Source organism: Amborella trichopoda, chromosome 5 (genome assembly GCF_054954075.1).
Source record: "Amborella trichopoda isolate Santa Cruz 75 chromosome 5, AtrichopodaSantaCruz75HAP2 v2.0, whole genome shotgun sequence".
NCBI classification, from domain to species: Eukaryota; Viridiplantae; Streptophyta; class Magnoliopsida; order Amborellales; family Amborellaceae; genus Amborella; species Amborella trichopoda.
Window position 1 is genome coordinate 5735056 of NC_142340.1, and position 19061 is coordinate 5754116.

The 19061-nt window shown below is 36.8% G+C and overlaps 1 protein-coding gene and 1 long non-coding RNA gene across 2 annotated transcripts; both read left to right on the forward strand.

The window, feature by feature from the left end:
• The first annotated feature begins 486 nt into the window (after positions 1–486).
• Positions 487–18882, forward strand: LOC18443499 (SNARE-like superfamily protein). Its single transcript, XM_006853688.4, has 4 exons — positions 487–692; positions 17530–17616; positions 17711–17779; positions 18027–18882. The coding sequence occupies exons 1-4, from the start codon at positions 552–554 to the stop codon at positions 18159–18161; spliced, it is 432 nt and encodes a 143-aa protein (XP_006853750.1). The 5' UTR covers positions 487–551; the 3' UTR covers positions 18162–18882.
• On the forward strand, positions 2847–7223 carry LOC148781904 (uncharacterized). The gene is made up of 2 exons (XR_016055741.1): positions 2847–2978; positions 6447–7223. It is a non-coding gene; the product is annotated as an uncharacterized LOC148781904 (long non-coding RNA).
• Positions 18883–19061: the final 179 nt, after the last annotated feature.

Consider the following 19061-nt stretch of genomic DNA (forward strand, 5'->3'; position numbering starts at 1 on the left):
ATGGTAGGCTTTCTTTTCATTTTTCTTCTAAATGACATAAAAATCTCTTAAAAATTTTACCGCACCACCTCATCTCGTATCTCTCTTATTGACTTCTGACCATAAAAATTAGTTTCAAAAAATATTTTTGTATCATTTTAACCTAAATTTTTTTGTAACTCTCTTTGTTTTTTTTCGTCCCTAAAAAAAATTTTGAGTTGAAATGATATAAATTTTTTTTTTGATTAAAATGGTATAAAAAGATTTATTTGGAGTTAATTTTTTTTGCGTGAGAAGTCGAGGAGATAAGTGATGAAAAGGGTAGGAGGAAATTTTGAGGGATTTTCTTACGCCTCTTCAAAGAAAGAAAAGAGCGGAGGGTAGAGTCTACCGCGAAATAATACTACGGTTCTACAAGAAATTTTCCCTTTTATGGTTACCAGAGGGTTGTCCTGTCATAGAGAGGAGATTCAGTCCATTGGGTCGTTTCTCTCTGGACAGAAAATTAGACCGGAGAGGGCGCGCACATCAGGTTTATTTTCTTGAGAGAGAGAGAGAGAGAGAGAGGGAGAATGGGGATCAGGTTCATTCTGCTTGTGAATAAGCAGGGGCAGACGAGGCTTGCTCAGTACTACGAATACCTTACTCTGGAGGAGAGAAGGGCACTCGAAGGAGAAATCGTTAGAAAGTGTCTTGCTCGCACAGAACAACAGGTCTCTCTCTCTCTCCCTTTTCTGATGACCCGAATTGGACATATTTCTATCACCATTTGCATTCAGTCATATCTGATCTATAATCTTGAATTCCATTGTGAACTGTTGTTCTTTAATCCTTTCAATTTTGATGCGTGGGCTTTTTGGCTAATGGAGCGAGCTTTTTCTTTCTTGATGTTGGAGGTTGTATTTGTGATGACACGAGCTGTTGATTCGAATTTTGTTTCTTATAATGGTTATCTTGATGCCATGGATTCTTCATATTTATTGATTGGTTTATCCTCTAAATTTTGTTTCCATTTGTTTGGTTTCTTCCTTGATACTTGGCCTACAATCGCCATTTTTTTTACACTGGAATGTAATTTTGTTTATTATATTATTCATAATGTATATATCCCTTTGAGAAGTTGGGCAAAATTCAGGTGCTGATGGTACAGAAATTGGTGGAAACAAAGAATGGGATGATATAAAAGAAAAATAAAGAGAGACCCATTTGCAACATATGAAATAAATTCACTAAAACTGGACATAATTCGCTTGATTTCTTTTAGGTTGAATGTGTGAGTCCTCAGGGCACGGTAATCTTCTTTCAGGAACCAATTTGACAAATTAATCAGTCAAGAATATATAAACAGCATTCAAAAGAATGGCCAACCCATAATGAATTGGTTAATCAATGCTGAAAAGCGATTATTTGCTCAGCCTAGTCATTCTAAGAGGCCTTTAATTAGCCTGGTTGATGCTTAATGAGCTAAATGTGTACATTGGAAAAGTGGCACGATTGATTTGCTTGTTTGAAACAAAAAGTGCTTGATCGACCATTGGAAATCATACAGTGCGAAACAACCAAGTTTAAGATGAATGGGATAGAAAAAAGTAAAAAAATGAATTGCCTTTTAGATGAATTCCGTTGAAGGATTAAAATTGTGAAAGCACTATGGATTAGTTAAAAAAAAAAATTGCAATATCAGAAGATTTTCAAAAGTACTATTGATTCAGGTAACAAAACAGGCTCCAAAATGGCAAAGGGGAATTGTTCAAGAGAGAATTTATCTTTCAATTTTCAAGCACCTTTGATCATGCTAGCTGACCCAGCAAGTGAGCTGGCTTGGTTTGTTGATTACCCTAACTATTTTGGCCATCTAGGAAAAAAATGGCTTGAGGTAAAAGCTTGTGACCTGGAGATGATAATATGAACTCTGTGATTTCAAATACCATTCTTCTCTCTATCTCCAATGAGTCCAACCAAAGAAGTGATGAGGGATTGAGGATGAACTCAAATATGTTACTCTACTTGTAGATTATTACACCAAATGAACCATAAACCTTGTCACCATGTGAATTTATAGATCTGGAACAGCACACTTGATCATAAGTAGTAATTTTCCAGTGGCGGCCTCTCAGATCATGTCTATTCAAATATAATACTTGTCTCACAAAATGGTGTTTCAAGGACCATTCGTAATGAACATGATTTTTCCTATAAAATTGAAGGTCACACTCATTCAAGGAGGCTGTGCTCATTCACATGTGAGAAAGATTCAAAGCACATAAACACATAAAAAGTTTGATAAATATAATTCTCGTAAGTATATTGGGATATAAGTACTTAAAAATGGGAAAGGATGCATGCTCATTATTTCTTGTTGTCGATACGTTGAGTCGTGTGCTTTAAGTGGTGTGAATAAAGTAATAAACCTTACTGGCACTAACTTTCCACATGGGAGTTTACTAATTGATCTTTTGTCCCCTTTATTGTAATTATTAGTTTCTGGAAACACATAGGCAGTGACTGATTGTTGATCTTCTGTAGCAACCTAAGTCTAATGGGGAATATAATGTACTCATCAAGAATAAAAAAGGAAAACTATTGGGAATACAGCCATGTTTCGTCACATTTGTCTTTGTGTTTTTTACTCTTTTGACTCCTAGAATAAATTACAACCCAAATTATGATGGTACATTTTTTTCATAGATATCAGTATCAAAAGACTGATAGTAGTGTGGGATAAGGAATGAATGCATGGTGTTCTGGAAAATCCCCATCAGTTGTTATGCCAAATTATTTATACACTGAACCTAGATTAGCTACAGAAATGGAATATGTAATGGTAGTTGCCTTACAAAGCACTGGCTTTCACATGCCTCTAGTGAGGATGAGATATGAGGCAATGAGTGGGACAACAGGTGCAACTAAAGATGATGTGGAAAGCTGCCATTTGTATAGCATTTTAACAAGGAAGTTGTTGGCAAACCACAGCCATTGCGTGGATCAACTTTATTCAGGTGTGAGTTTCTATCAAGGCCTATTGACATTGCATGACTAGAATGAAAGTGGTTAATCTTGGTTGCTTGTCCACTTGTTCAAGTTATTACTATTTGTAGACCCAACCAGATCTTTGTGCCATGGGATGCTTTGTTTCATATTATATCCTTCCAAGAAAAAAGAAAGAAAGAAATCTATTTCATATTGTACTATGCGATTTCCAATTTTAGTTGTTCCTTTGTTTTTAGTGTTTCATTGTTCATGAGCATTGTGCTTTTGGAATCTGTCTTTAACATTAGTTGTGGAGATACACTACGAAAAACATAAAAGAAAAAAATTCATACTGTGGAAAAGGTTGGATGTGCAAACATTTGCCTGAAATTGGGTGATAGAAGTGTTGTTTGAGTCCGTAAGTGTAGGGGCTCACATAATCATACATGAGAAGTTAGAAAGTAAAACCTTTGTTGTACTTGTCAAATCAATCATGATAATTGTATCAATCTCACAGATATCCTCAAAAGCCTAATCATGATCATCATTATCATAGCTTTTTCCCAACTATTTGGGGTTAGCTACACGAATCTTAGCTTGCCATTTTTCTCTATCAAGGGTTATACCCTTAGTTAGACCATAAGTCTCCATATCTTTTCTTACTACTTCCAATCATGTCCTTTTGGGCCTACTCTTTGCTCTTTAGAGCCTTCCACTTGAACTAACTTGCACCTCTTAACAGGTGCTGTACTAGGGCTGCGCTGCACATGGCCAACCCACTTAAGTCTACTTTTTCTCATCTTATCGCCTATTGGAGCCACACCTAAGTTCTCTGAAATGTATTCATTTTGAATTCTATCCCGTCTTGTCTTGCCATTCATCTACGTCAACATCATCATCTCAGCTTCTCATCCTATAGGTATCTTATTTCTTGACGACCCAACATTCCGCACTATAATTCAAAGCTGGTCTCACAATTGTCCTATAGAACTTCCCCTTTGCGATGATCACATAAAGCTGCGGTCGCACATCTCCACATTACCGACCCTGCTCTAATTCTATGTGTGACATCTTCCTCAATATCTCTATTTCTCTGGATTATCGATCCAAGATATCGAAAGTGCGCTCTTTTTTATATTTCTTGGCCATCAATTTTAACTACTTCCTCGTCTCTACTCCTATTATCACTAAACTTGTAGTCCATATATTATGTCTTATTCCGAGTAATTTTAAAACCTTTAGATTCTAGAACATCTCTCCAAAGTTATAACTTTGTGTTGACGTTGCTTCGCGTCTTATCGATCAAAACTATGTTGTCCGTGAACAACATACATCGTGCTACCTCATCTTGAAGGTGCATAGTTGAGTAGTCCATAACTACTACAAAGAGGTATGGGCTCAACTCTGACCTTTGTTATAGACCTATTATCACTGAAAACTCACTTGTCTCTGCAGTAGTTGTTCATGCACTAGTTAGTGCTCCCTCGTACATATCATTCACCAAGTCGATGTAGTATCTGGAAACTCCTTTCTTTTCCAATACTCACCAAATTGAATCTCGAGGTACTATGTCATAACTTTTCTCTAGATCAATAAAGACCATGTGGATGTCTTTTCCCTTTGCCCTAAACTTATCAATCAGTTGCCTCAATTGTCGACCCGCCTGGCATAAAGTCGTACTGTTTTTCTGATACACTCGTTTCATGCCTTAGTTGTTGCTCAATCACTCTCTCTCACAGTTTCATAGTATGGTTCATAAGTTTGATCCCTCGATAATTTGTACATTTCTATGTCTCATTTGTTCTTGTAAATAGGTACCACAATACTTTTCCTCCATTCATCTGGCATTTTCTTTGTTTTCAACACCTTGTTGAACAACTTGGTTAGCCAGTCAATGCCGATCTCCCCCATGCACCTCTAAATGTCTATCGGGATACCATCTGGTCCTAAAGCTTTTCCTATCTTCATCTTCTTCAAAGCTTCTTTCACTTCCGATATCCTAATCCTACGAATGTATATATGACCTCCGCTCTCATTTATGCCAACTGTTCCTTCTGCCGTTGTGTTCGTCATTTAATAATTTTGAAAAATAAACTCTCCACCTTTTGTTGATTTTTTCATCCTTCACTAAGACCAGTATTTCAAAAAACGGACCGTCCAGCGCCTGGGCGGCCGCCTAGGTGGTTCTGGGGGCCTGGGCGAGGCGCCTAAAAGAAGTGGATATCCTTGGGTGCCTGTCTAGGCGCCCGGGAACCCACCTAGGCGGCCGCCTGCCCGCCCAGGCGCCCTGCTCAAGGGCGGAAATGCCCCTCGTTGAGGATATTTTTGAGTAATTTTTTTAATATTAAAGGTGCAAAATTATGGGTTTTAGGTTCATTTGAAACCTAAAACCTATTAGAGCCTATTTTAGAGGGAGAAAAACCCTAAAATTTCTACTGGGCATCCCAGGTTCCCTGCCTAGGCGCTGGGCGGTCTGGACCCCCCGGACCGCCTAGGTACCGCCTAATGCTTTTTGAAACACTGACTAAGACCCTTTGATCCTCAAAAGCCTAATCTTATTATAAATTGAATGTCGAGAATTTTCTTGATGTGAATTCCCCTAGGTTGTTTGTGTGTTGATTTTAACTTGCTTTGTTAGAAAGAGGGAAAGAGAGTTAGCTTTGCATATTGAAAAGGCCTTCTTAGACTTGAGCAGTTGCTTTGACCTTTGACCATGAGTTGGAAGATTCAGAGTGGTAGTAGGTCAATTGATTTTCTTGTTTCTTATAAAGGAAAGGCACCTAGATGCCACACTTCAAGCAATAGCTCAGATTAGGTGTTTGATGTTGAAGATTTGGGAATCTGATTTCAGTTTTAAAAAGTCGGTCTCCAAACCGTCAGGAGCCCAAGTGTGAGTCCTGCCAGTCCAACTTGGGCAAGTCTGAGTTGGACCGTACATTCTTTAATAAGAAACTTTTTGAAATTATGAAAAAACATGAGACTTTGGCAGTTCCAGGACATTTCATCGTGGAATTGCCAGGCTTCCTGGTCCTGGGCTGACTCTGGTGAGTTGTTAGCTGCTCTGCCAATTTTTTAAATGCTGACTGATGTTGTTGAAATTAGGTGACATGATAATTACCAAACGAAAATTGATTGAGTTGACTTGATGAAAAATGAATAACTGCATAACAGTGGAAAGGCGTGGTTAAGAGATAGGAGAAATGGTTGATAAGCTTTTTGTATTGCACACACCAGATTATCACTTGATGTCCTAGCAATGTGCTTCTTAAAAATATTGGGATGCATCAAAGAGTCGCTTGTGTGCTGATTTTGTCATCACCCAAATTGAGATTACTGATTATATATGTCATGTGTCTTGAGTCACATCATGCACGTGCGTAGGAAACCGCATCCTGTAATGTTTATCGGATGACAAATTATGTTGAGATCTTTATAGATGGTTCTTGTTTTGGCACTAGGTTCTGATTCATTGTACATTCCTGGCATTTGATTATTAGGATTGGGTGGACATGAAGTCTCGGATTGGTTATTGCTCAATTGATCCCTCGTTACTGCCCAGAAGTAATACGTAGTGATGACAGGATTTGAACCCGTGACATTTTGTACCCAAAACAAACACGCTACCAAGCTGCACCGCATCCCTTTCAATTGTTGTACAGTGCCATTGTAGAGAATCCCTTTTTTGTTTTCCATTTATGGGTGGAAGTTAGTACTTTCGAGGAATAAGAAACGATGTGGTAGCATATCATATTTGATAAGCCTAGTTAGAGGGCGTTGTTGTCTACAATGTGTCAGGTGCTATGTCTGAATGCTTCTTTGAGAGATGCGGAATTGAGACACCTATTTCGTTGAAAATGCATTGTGATGAACAAGCTGTTGTGCAAACAGCTATTAGCCCAGTTTCTCATGAAAGGACAATATGAAAAGCAATGGGATGGTATGTTCTTGAGAAGAGGTCACCAAACTGCTTGGAATGTCATATGCGATTTGGAGAATTAATATGCTGGTAAGTTCTAGGAATGTAGACCTTGGAACTTATGGGCTAGCTTCACATAATAGATATTGATGTACGGCTAGAGGGTGATGTGCTGGTCAACTAAATATGTAACTCTGTTAGTAGTTCAAATAAAGGGTTTTCTTCTATATATGTAATGGTGCCTATAGGTTGTGTTGCATTTCACTCTGTTCCTACTGTACATATAAATCTTTTCTTTTGATTTTATTGTGGGAAACTTTGATGTCTAAATGCTTGTGGAATTATATTATTCCATTCTTGAAATCCTGAATTCTACTTGAGATGGTCTCCAAATGCCGAAAGTTTTTGGCTTGGCAGACAGCTAACAGCTTGCAATTTGCCCTGCAATGTCTGATTAATAAACTTGTGGAATTATCGCTTGTATTTTAAAAAATTACCTCAAGCTTCAAGTCCCCCATCTCAAATTTTATGCAAAAATTTTCTTTATGAATCTGTTTGTCTTTAAGAGCTTTGCAATAATCTGATTGGCATTAAGTAGAGCAACATTGATATTTTAGCTTTTTCCAAGTAACTAGTTATCCCATTTATACTGGAACCTAGTTCATTTAAATACAACAATAAAGTCTTTTTCAAGATGCTTATTTCTATAACTTGATGTAGTGAGTTTGCATCATATCAGCCTTCTAGGACCAAAATTCAGGAGATTGTTTTGTAAATACTTCTACCTTTGAGAACAATTTGGTAGAAACCCATCCTTCCATTATAGGACGACATCGTCTTATAGCTTTTTCTATGATAAAAAGAAAAAAGGAAAGAAAAAAATCATCCTATGGCTTTGACATTCATTTAGCTAAATCATGACAATTCAGAAGGCTTCTTTTATTCTTCCATTAAGAAGGCTTCTTTTATTCTTCAACATGTTTAATCTAAGAGGTTACGAGGTTAGAGAATCAGAGACTTATTCCTTGAAAAACCTTGGAACCAGTGTTTTAAAATATGGGATGCAGCCCTGATGCGGTGGGGGGCCGATGCGGCCTGGATGCGGGTGTATCTCGATGATGCGGTCAATAAATGTAAAAAAATTCTAAAAAATCTAAGAAAATAAGTTAATGCATAGAACAAAATACGAAGTTGATATATGTGATAGTAGGTATTTTAGTTTAATGATTAACTTCAAAACTATTAGCTGTCGGAGATTCTGTATCCAGTTATCCACTATCCCTTGATAGAAACTAGAAACTTGAAACCAGCTTCATAAAGTATTCAACAATCAACAACCATCAGCACAAATTTGCACTATAAGCACAACTATCATTAAGCACAACCATCAACAACCATAAGCACAAAATAATGATATTACAAAATACAAATCAAAAGTCAAGCTCAAGAAGAGTTAATAGTTAATAAATAATGACTTAATACAATCATCCATTTTGAGAGTCAATTTTGAAATTTGAACTTCATTTTTTCAAATATCAATCAGACAAGTCATCTTGAGAGTCGTCATGCGCATCATCAATATCATCCTCGACGGCCTCCATGTATTCTTCTTCATCGGTTTCCTCTGAGTCAGCTTCCTCCTTGACCTCTGAAGCTAATGTGTGAGTGCGACTAGACCCAGCAGCTCCTCTACTCCATTGTGCTCTAGTGTTAGGTCGATCTTCTTCATTAGCCCTTGTTGTTAGCTCGACATCAAGCCATGTAAGATCCTCACCCTCAAACACACGCTCTTGTCTTGGATCCATGGTCCACGCACTTATGGAATCACCACCGGCTTCATATAATTGAATAGGGCTGAGCTTCGTGCGATTTTCATACCTCTCCTTAAGCCGCTCGTTATACTGCACATAAACCAAATCATTCAACTTTTTTTGCTCCAACCTATTTCTTTTTTTTGTATGGAGCTATGGTAGAAATTTGAAATCAGGTAAATTAGATTTTAGATTAGAAAATTGAAATTCAAAAAATAAGGATTAAGGAATAAGGAGTAAAGGACGTACATGCTCAAATGAGCGCTCACAACCAAATGAGCTACATGTGAGATTCAACACTCGAATAGCGAGACATTGTAGATTTGGTGTCTCGCTTCCATATAATGCCCACCATGTAGCTGTATAATATTTTATAATTTAGAATATAGTTAAAAATTAAGGGTATAAAATAAACAATGGAACTATACATAAAGTAAGAGACAAATAAGATTATTTTTGGGCTTTTGGCCTTTACATGGATCTATAGTATCCCTATTTTAAGTGGCAATATCTCTCCCAAAGTTTTCCAAGGCTAACTTAAACTTAATCAATTCATGGCTCTAGATCTCATCGTGGATATCTTTGTCTGACACCAACCTCTCCAGTACATCTAAGAACCCCCTATTTATTACACGATCTGACTCAATGGATGGGGGCTTGTCGTGAAGAGATGGGTTTAGAAATAACCGGCTGAATGGAGGTGCCTGTGAAGTTGGGTATCCCATCTCCTATCAATAATTTCAAGTATAGCCTTGCGCATATTTTCATCATCCTTTAAAACATCTTTTATTTCAGTTCTTGCCCTAGTCATTACCTCATGTATGTAGCCCATGGCGGGCTTCGCATCACCATCAACCAGTCGAAGCACTCTCACTAAAGGGAGAGCCACCTCCAATGCAATAATTATTCGACTCCAAAAAGATGTATTCAAAATAATTTTTTCAGCCTTTCTCCCATCCTTATGCTTTGACCATTTGCTTTGACTCCATTGCTCTGAAGCAAACATGTTCCTCAAGGCACCGTTTTTGCTTGGCTAGGCTTTGAAGAGTGAGAAATGGCGTGGCAAATCTAGTGATACCCGGTCTCACTAATTCTCTCTTCTTTGTAAAAGACCTCATCATGCTTAGGACTATGGTGTGATTGTAAATAAATCCAACAACAAACATAGCTCTTGAAATCACCCCACTAAATAAAGATGTACCCATTTCCTTAAGCATAAGATTAACACAATGAGCTGCACAAGGAGTCCAAAACATATGCTTCCTTTCAAAGTCAAGAAATGCTCAGCTGCAGCATAGTTGGCACCATTGTCAGCGATAATTTGTACCACATTTTGCTCCCCAACAAAATCGACAATCTCATCCATCAAGCTAGATAAGTATGTACCATCATGTGACTTGTCTGATGCATCAATAGACTTAACAAAAAAAGTACCTGTTGGGCAGTTAACTAAAAAATTAATGAATGCCCTTGATTTCCCATCGGACCAACCATCACACATAATAGTGGCTCCATATTTCTCTACTCTCTGAGAAATCAAAATTTTATTCACATCTCAACAAGGGCTCCCTAACCTCATGTAGTGGAGAAGGAATAAGTCCTGGGCCATATTGCCCAATTGCCTGGACCATACATGCAAAACTATCAGAGTTATAGTATTAAAAGGAATGCCGGCCATGTAAATCCACTTTGCAATCCATTTACATACCGACTTCCTTTGTTCTTTCTTATATTTATTGTCAATTGTGGTTTGTTTTGTTTTTTTCTTTCTCTCCCGAACCACAATTTTGGGGCTAGGGGTGAAAAAAGAATCTATTGGCCCTTTAGAGAAAGGTGTTCTTCTCTCAGCACTACCACCAATATTTATAACTGTCTCTCTTGAGGTTGGAGTATGAGTACCCCTTTGCCTCATAGCAACTTCAGACATATCATCATCATCAGCATCATCAAATAATTGCATATCATCAAGTAATTCCTTTTTTTTTTTTTCTCTTTATCTTTTTTCAATCTATCCAAATATTCTCTAATCTCTTTTTTTATATCATCTGTAGCTTGTGGGCATGCTCTTATATTCCCAAAACTTCCGACTAAATGCTCTTTTTGTTGAAAAATACCACCGATATAAGTATTTCCACATAGTAAGCATATCACATAATTTCTATCTTTTGGATTTTTTAGTTTAACATATTTCCCAGCCGGATCCTTGTTACTAGAAGATTGGGAAGAAGACATTGCCCTGAAAATAAGTATAACAGTATTATTGTACAAGAAGGAATAAAAATTTACCGACTCTGTGAAGTAGTGCTCGATTTCTTCACGGCCTCTGAAATCCCCAATTTCTTATCACAGATTCACCTTAACATCTCCAAATCAACAATCAAAGGCATGAAATGAACATCCAAGTATCAAACAACCTCCAAATCGAAGATTTGGATGAAAAAAAAATTTTCGCCAAATTTTTTTTTTCCTTCGATTTGATGTAAAAAAAACCACAAAAGTGGTTGGAAATCTTCGTCCCAAACAGTTTCTCTAAACTTTGGAACTACAAAAAGACCATTTTGCCCCTCCACAAGGGGCAAAATCGAATTTTTTTTTTTGTGGAAACAGATGCGGCCGCATTTGTCGAAAGCGCATATGCGCCAGTTTGCAATGCGGATGCGAGCGCATCCTGCATGATGCGGCCGCATTTTAAAACACGGCTTGGAACACAGAGAAGCATGTTAAGTAATCAGTTCCAGACTCACTGCCTAGTGCCATTGGTTATTGTAATGGCACGCACTAGCAGAATTTGTTCATGAATTTTTGTGGTGCTGTGCGAACTCTATGTATAGAACTCTTGCCAAACCATACCTATACTGGGCTAAAAATGTTTAGAAAAGGTTCTCCATTGCTAAAGTATATTGATCTTGCTAATTGGCACCAGCATCTAATATTCAGGTTGCTCCACCTCTCTCACATACTTGTGGGTTTGAACAAGTCTAATCATGCGGTGCTTACGCCCTGAATGCCCTGCAAAGAGGCCTAACACCACCATTTAATTCAATATATGTCCAATAAGATAAAGCCTTGATCAAATAAAATGGAAAATCTGTTTGATACATCTCAATATATCATGCTTAATGCTATAATTTTCTATGAAGAGATAGGTGATACCTCAGAAAGAGTCACTTATAACTACAATACACAAGTGAATCAGTTAGATGCAATTTCAGCAATCTCAAATGGCATGGGTGGTAATATTAGACCATGGTCTACCTTACATGATTCCATTAGGTTCGTAAAAGATTTGTAAAGAAACTAGATATGGGGACTTATGGCCTCATTGAGGGTATGACCCTTAATAGAGTAGAACGGTAGACCAGGATTCGTGTAGCAGACCCTAATTAGTTGGAAAAAGGCTTTGACGATGACAACGATGATCTGTAAAGAAACTGCATGCAACAATTTTACTCATTTTTCCCACGTATTTCTGTACATTTATTTAGAAAATATAAGAACCCACCATTTATTACACGATCTGACTCAATGGATGGGGGCTTGTAGTGAAGAGATGGGTTTAGAAAATAACCGGCTGATTGGAGGTGCCTGTGAAACTGGGTATCCCATCTCCTATCAATAATTTCAAGTATAGACTTGCGCATATTTTTATCATCCTTCGAAACATCTTTTATTTCAGTTCTTGCCCTAGTCATTGCCTCATGTATGTAGCCCATGGCAGGCTTCGCATCACCTTCAACCAGTCGAAGCACTCTCACTATAGGGCGAGCCACCTCCAATGCAATAATTATTCGACTCCAAAAAGATGTATTCAGAATAATTTTTTCAGCTTTTCTCCCATCCTTATGCTTTGACCATTTGCTTTGACTCCATTGCTCTGAAGAAAACATGTTCCTCAAGGCACTTTTTTGCTTGGCTAGGCTTTGAAGAGTGAGAAATGACGTGGCAAATCTAGTGATACCCGGTCTCACTAATTCTCTCTTCTTTGTAAAAGACCTCATCATGCTTAAGACTATGGTGTGATTGTAAGTAAATCCAACAACAAACATAGCTCTTGAAATCACCCCACTAAATAAAGATGTACCCATTTCCTTAAGCATAAGATTAACACAGTGAGCTGCACAAGGAGTCCAAAACATATGCTTTCTTTTCAAAGTCAAGAAATGCCCAGCTGCAGCATAGTTGGCACCATTGTCGGTGATAATTTGTACCACATTTTGCTCCCCAACAAAATCGACAATCTCATCCATCAAGCCAGATAAGTATGTACCATCATGTGACTTGTCTGATGCATCAATAGACTTTAACAAAAAAAGTATCTGTTGGGCAGTTAACTAAAAAATTAATGAATGCCCTTGATTTCCCATCGGACCAACCATCACACATAATAGTGGCTCCATATTTCTCTACTCTCTGAGAAATCAAAATTTTATTCACATATCAACAAGGGCTCCCTAACCTCATGTAGTGGAGGAAGAATAAGTCCTGGGCCATATTGCCCAATTGCCTGGACTATACATGCAAAACTATCAGAGTTATAGTATTAAAAGGAATGCCGGCCATGTAAATCCACTTTGCAATCCATTTACATACCGACTTCCTTTGTTCTTTCTTATATTTATTGTCAATTGTGGTTTGTTTTGTTTTTTTCTTTCTCTCCTGAACCACAATTTTGGGGCTAGGGGTGAAAAAAGAATCTATTGGCCCCTTAGATAAAGGTATTCTTCTCTCAGCACTACCGCCAATATTTATAACTGTCTCTCTCGAGGTTGGAGTATGAGTACCCCTTTGCCTCATAGCAACTTCAGACATATCATCATCATCATCATCAACATCATCAAATAATTGCATATCATCAAGTAATTCCCTTTTTTTTTTTTCTCTTTATCTTTTTCCAATCTATCCAAATATTCTCTAATCTCTTTTTTTATATCATCTGTAGCTTGTGGGCATGCTCTTACATTTTCAGAAATTCCGACTAAATGCTCTTTTTGTTGAAAAATACTACCGATATAAGTATTTCCACATAGTAAGCGTAGCACACAATTTCTATTTTTTGAATTTTTTAGTTTAACATATTTTCAAGCCGGATCTTTGTTACTAGAAGATTGGGAAGAAGACATTGCCTTGAAAATAAGTATAACAGTATTATTGTACAAGAAGGAATAAAATTTACCGACTCTGTGAAGTAGTGCTCGATTTCTTCACGGCCTCTGAAATCCCTAATTTCTTATCGTAAATTCACCTTAACATCCCCAAATCAACAATCAAAGGCATGAAATGAACATCCAATTATCAAACAACCGCCAAATCTAAGATTTGGATGCAAAAAAAGTTTTCGCTGATTTTTTTTTTCTTTCGATTTTATGCAAAAAAGCATCAAAAGTGGCTGGAAATCTTTGTCCCAAACAGTTTCTCTAAACTTTGGAACTACAAAAAGACCATTTTGCCCCTCCACAAGGGGCAAAATCGAATGTTTTTTCCGTGGAAACAGTTGTGGCACAATGCGACAGGATGTGGCCATGATGCGGCCTGATGCGGTGCATATGCGGCCGCATTTGTCAAAAGCGCATATGAGCCAGTTCGCAATGCGTATGCGAGCGCATCCCGCATGGCCGCATTTTAAAACACTGCTTGGAACACAGAGAAGCATGTTAAGCAGTGTTTAAAAACTCCCCGAGTCGAGCCGGACTCGCCCAGTTCGACTCGGGAATCGTCTGATATCGAGCCGATTTCATGAAAAAATCGGGAATCGCCCTTGTCCAAAGAGAACTTGCGATTCCCGGCGATTCCCAATATTGAATCGCAAGTCTCACCGAGAGTGACACGTGGCAGCCTCACGAGAGTGACACGTGGCACTTAAAAATCTTCACATATGCTAATTCACCTCACTCGTTTGCCCCCCTCTCATTTCTACACACGCAGCTGATGGACTAGTACACAGTATTTTATAGAGAACAAAGGGTCACTCATCTTTCGATGTGGGATAATTCTCACAAAAAATCATTCAAGCAAGATGATTGAATATGTATTATATTATAGAGGCTAATGAATCACATTAGGCGATGTGGTGGTGTTGGTTGTCAACCTTGAATTTCAGACGGGCGTCTTGAGTTCGAACCCCCCGCGCGTCGTCGTTTATATAATACAACATTTTTTTAAGATAAAGATAAAAAATAGAGATAAAGATAAAAAATAAAAAGCTTTTCAAGATAATGAATAAAACGCTCGAAATAAAATAGAAAAAATAAAAAGCTTTTCTTGTTGTAAAAAAAACTTAAAAAATAAAAAATAAAAAGCTTTTCAAGATAAAGATAAAAAATATAATACAACATTTTTTTATTTTTCTTGTAAAAAAAATACAAGGTAATATAAAAAATTTTTCTTGCCAAAAAATAAAACAAAAGGCATAAAAAAATAAAATGTACTTTGGCAGCATCATTTTTTATTTTTCTTGTAAAAATAAATAAAAAGTAATACAACAAGCAAAAAAAATGTAGTACAACGTCTTCTTCTTTTGTCAAAAAAAAAAAAAAAGATAATCAACAAGTATCATATTTTTCCTGTAAAAATAAATAAAAGATAACACAATAAGTATTTCTTGTCAAAAAATAAAAAGTATTTCTTAATACAACCTGGAAATAAATGGTCTAATTATATTTTTTATTTTTATAACATGATGGTCTTTAACATAAATTTAGTAATATTAATTTAAAGATAGGATTCATACAATAAGGCCATTTGAAATCTCTCTCTTTCTACTAACAATCTCTTTCACTAATTTATTCCAGAAACCTAAAAAATTAAAAAAAATTGGTACGCATACTAATAATTTCTACATTGATAACCAAATCTTTTATTTTATTTATTAATTTTTGTATCATGTAGTGTACTATTTTTATTACAGTTGTCAATAATACATTTTAAATTAGATGATATTATAAAATATTTTGGATTTGTTATTATTTATATAATAAAATAATTATAAAATATTGTTGGTATGTAATATTATAGTTAGTTAGGTTGTAATAATTTGGATTTTTTTAGCGGATTAGGATTTTTTGCTAATTCGAGATTTTAGTGGCCAAATTTTCATTGATTTAGTCAACTCTTTATTGTAGTCCATATATGATTATATAATTAATCTATGATTTGTTTTGTGTGATGTAAATTTAATGGTCAACATAAGTTCATACAGGGAAAGAGTATCTCAATATTCACAAATTGATGGAAAAAATAAAAGTTAATAATGTAGTACCCTCATTTCTTATTGGATTCCTAAAAAACAACATTTATAATAAATTTTAATAATTTTTTCTGATTTTTTTGAAGCTTTAATCCAGCCGATTCCCAATCCGGATCGCCGATTCACCGATTGGGATCAGTTTTTAAGGTGCTCGATCCGGGTCAACGATCCGCTTTTTAAACCATTGATGTTGAGTAATCAGTTCCAGACTATTGCCTTTGGTTATTGTAATGGTACGCACTAGCAGAATTTGTTCATGAATTTTTGTGGTGCTGTGCAAACTCTGTGTATAGAACTCTTGCCAACCCATACCTATACAGGGCAAAAAATGTTCAGAAAAGATTCTCCATTGCCAAAGTATATTGATCTTGCTAATTGGCACCAGCATCTAATATTCAGGTTGCTCCACCTCTATCACATACTTGTGGGTTTGAACAAGTCTAATCATGAGGTGCTTACGCCTTGAATGCCCTGCAAAGAGGCCTAACACCACCATTTAATTCAATATATGTCCAATAAGATAAAGGCTTGATCAAATAAAATGGAAAATCTGTTTGATACATCTCAATATATCATGCCTAATCCTATAATTTTCTATGAGGAGATAGGTGATACCTCAGAAAGAGTCACTTATAACTACAATACACAAGTGAATCAGTTAGATGCAATTCAGCAATCTCAAATGGCATGGGTGGTAATATTAGACCATGGTCTACCTTACATGATTCCATTAGGTTTGTAAAAGATTTGTAAAGAAACTAGATATGGGGACTTATGGCCTCATTGAGGGTATGACCCTTAATGGAGTAGAACAGTGGACCAGGATTTGTGTAGCAAACCCTAATTAGTTGGAAAAAGGCTTTGACGATGACGATGATGATCTGTAAAGAAACTGCATGCAACAATTTTACTCATTTTTCCCACGTATTTATGTACATTTATTTAGAAAATATAATTTTATTTATAAAAATATGACCTGCTTATGAATTAAAATTTCATAAATTTGAAATCCATATGTGCCGAAATATTCCGATGAACAAAGAAGCTTCTGTTCATAGATTTAATCTAAAGCCTATCAAGCACACTACCCAGGTACAAAACAACAGCTACAAACAAAATTAGAGGAAAGGATTCATTTGTGCTTCCACTAGCATAATGCAGAGGTTAACCTTTTTTTTTCTTATTCCAATAAATATTTTTAATTGGAAGAATATACTTGAAATAAGAACCGTTTAGGAACTAGAGAGGAAAACTTGAAGATTTTGCGCTTGGAGAGGAGCGCCAAAGAAGATTGAGTAGAAGTTTGGAATATATGATATCTGTCTAAAACCGTCAAGAGGTTTCATGTGTGAGACCCAGTGAGGAAAAATAATCGTTGTAGCTTCACATTGGTCTTTTGTGCCTCAAGTTTTAGACTGTTACAGGTTTCATGTGCGAGACCCAGTGAGGAAAAATGGTCTTTGTAGCTTCACATTGGTCTTTGCGCCTCAAGTATATTACTTCATTTCTAATAGTTTCTGATAGCACATGAAAACTATGCTATGATAATTCAGCTAGTTACTTTTCCCTTTCCTTTGGATATTAGTGTAATGGTCGTATTTTGAGTGCAGTGTTCTTTCGTCGAGCATCGGACTTACAAGGTTGTGTACAGGCGATATGCATCACTCTTTTTCTTGGTTGGGGTAGATAATGATGAGGTTTGTCCTCTCTCTCTCTCTCTTTATCGTGCACAAAAGAGACATTTTTACCCATAAATGTTCGTTTTAAGTGCTCAACTTTGTCTTATTGCAGAATGAGTTGGCTATCTTGGAGTTCATTCATCTGTTGGTTGAAACGATGGATCGCCACTTTGGGAATGTGGTATGCTTGTGAAATCCTGTCCTCATAGTTTCTAAGTCAAAAAGAATAGTTCACCAGATTTGGACTCAACCTGGTTCCATTCGGCATGAGCCCATGGATCAGAACCTGACCCAATCCTGAACTTTTGACACACCCCTATCTACTCTTCAAGAACATGATGTAGTTTTTTCTTGGACTTGACTTGGATAGTTTGATTTATTTATTTATTTCTATTTACATGTTCTTTTTAAATTATGAAATGTTGCAGTGTGAACTTGATATAATGTTCCATTTGGAGAAGGCCCACTTCATGCTGGAGGAGATGGTGATGAATGGTTATATCGTGGAGACGAACAAGTCGAATATATTGGCACCCATACATCTCATGGACAAAGCATCTTAGTTTGCTTTGACAACTTTAAAGCCACTGATATTTCTCTGCCATGGTCACTTGTGTTTTATTTAGGCCTTTTTGTGAGCAAGAGCTGGTATCAGGTCTCAGTTGATATGTGGGATATTTACCCTTGTTTGTTAGGAGTGACAAATAAGGATAGTTTACGCACCATTGACTTAGTCTGGTTTTTTTTGCTTGGAAAAATATCCGGTGTAATTTAGAAATAATATCCTTTCATAAATTTTAGTCTTTGGAAAGTTTAAGTTTGTCTTTGGTGCTGAGAGAGAAGAGTGTTTTTAGTCTCACATGGCGAACCATAAAGAGAATGTCATGTTTAAATAAGTGAATTCCTTATTCTATTGTTTCATGCAACGAAGGGAAGAGAAGACCTATGTGGAGTATGTTCATGTGTTTGGGTGCAATGATACTTGAGGCACATGTTGTGCATGTGTGCGGCTTGCAGCTCTCTATCTTTTGCACGGCGAGGTACCGAGAAGGTGATTGGCCTGGTTGGGGGCATTTTGGTAATTTGCAACAGTGGTCTGTTAGGGGATATTTGGTGGTGCAGATAAATGGCAAGGTTGGGAGAGGGGTATCTCAGTAATTTGGTTTAACAATTCATTTTCTGGAACCCAAAAAGTTTCCATGAATCACTATGATTGTTGGGTACTCAGTTGCATGTGAATTTGTAACCGATGGGTTGTTATAAGAATTTGGAGTTGAAAAGTCACATGTATTCATCCTTTATCTGCAATGCACTGGACATCGGGTGAAATTGAAAGGGTAATCACTTGAGGGCCCAAACTTCTATTTTGAAGCACAATTTTGAAGATGATCCTATATACACATTTCAGATCCTTCTCTATACTGTGAACTTGCTCTCTCTAGAGCAAGGCAAGTCCAGTATTT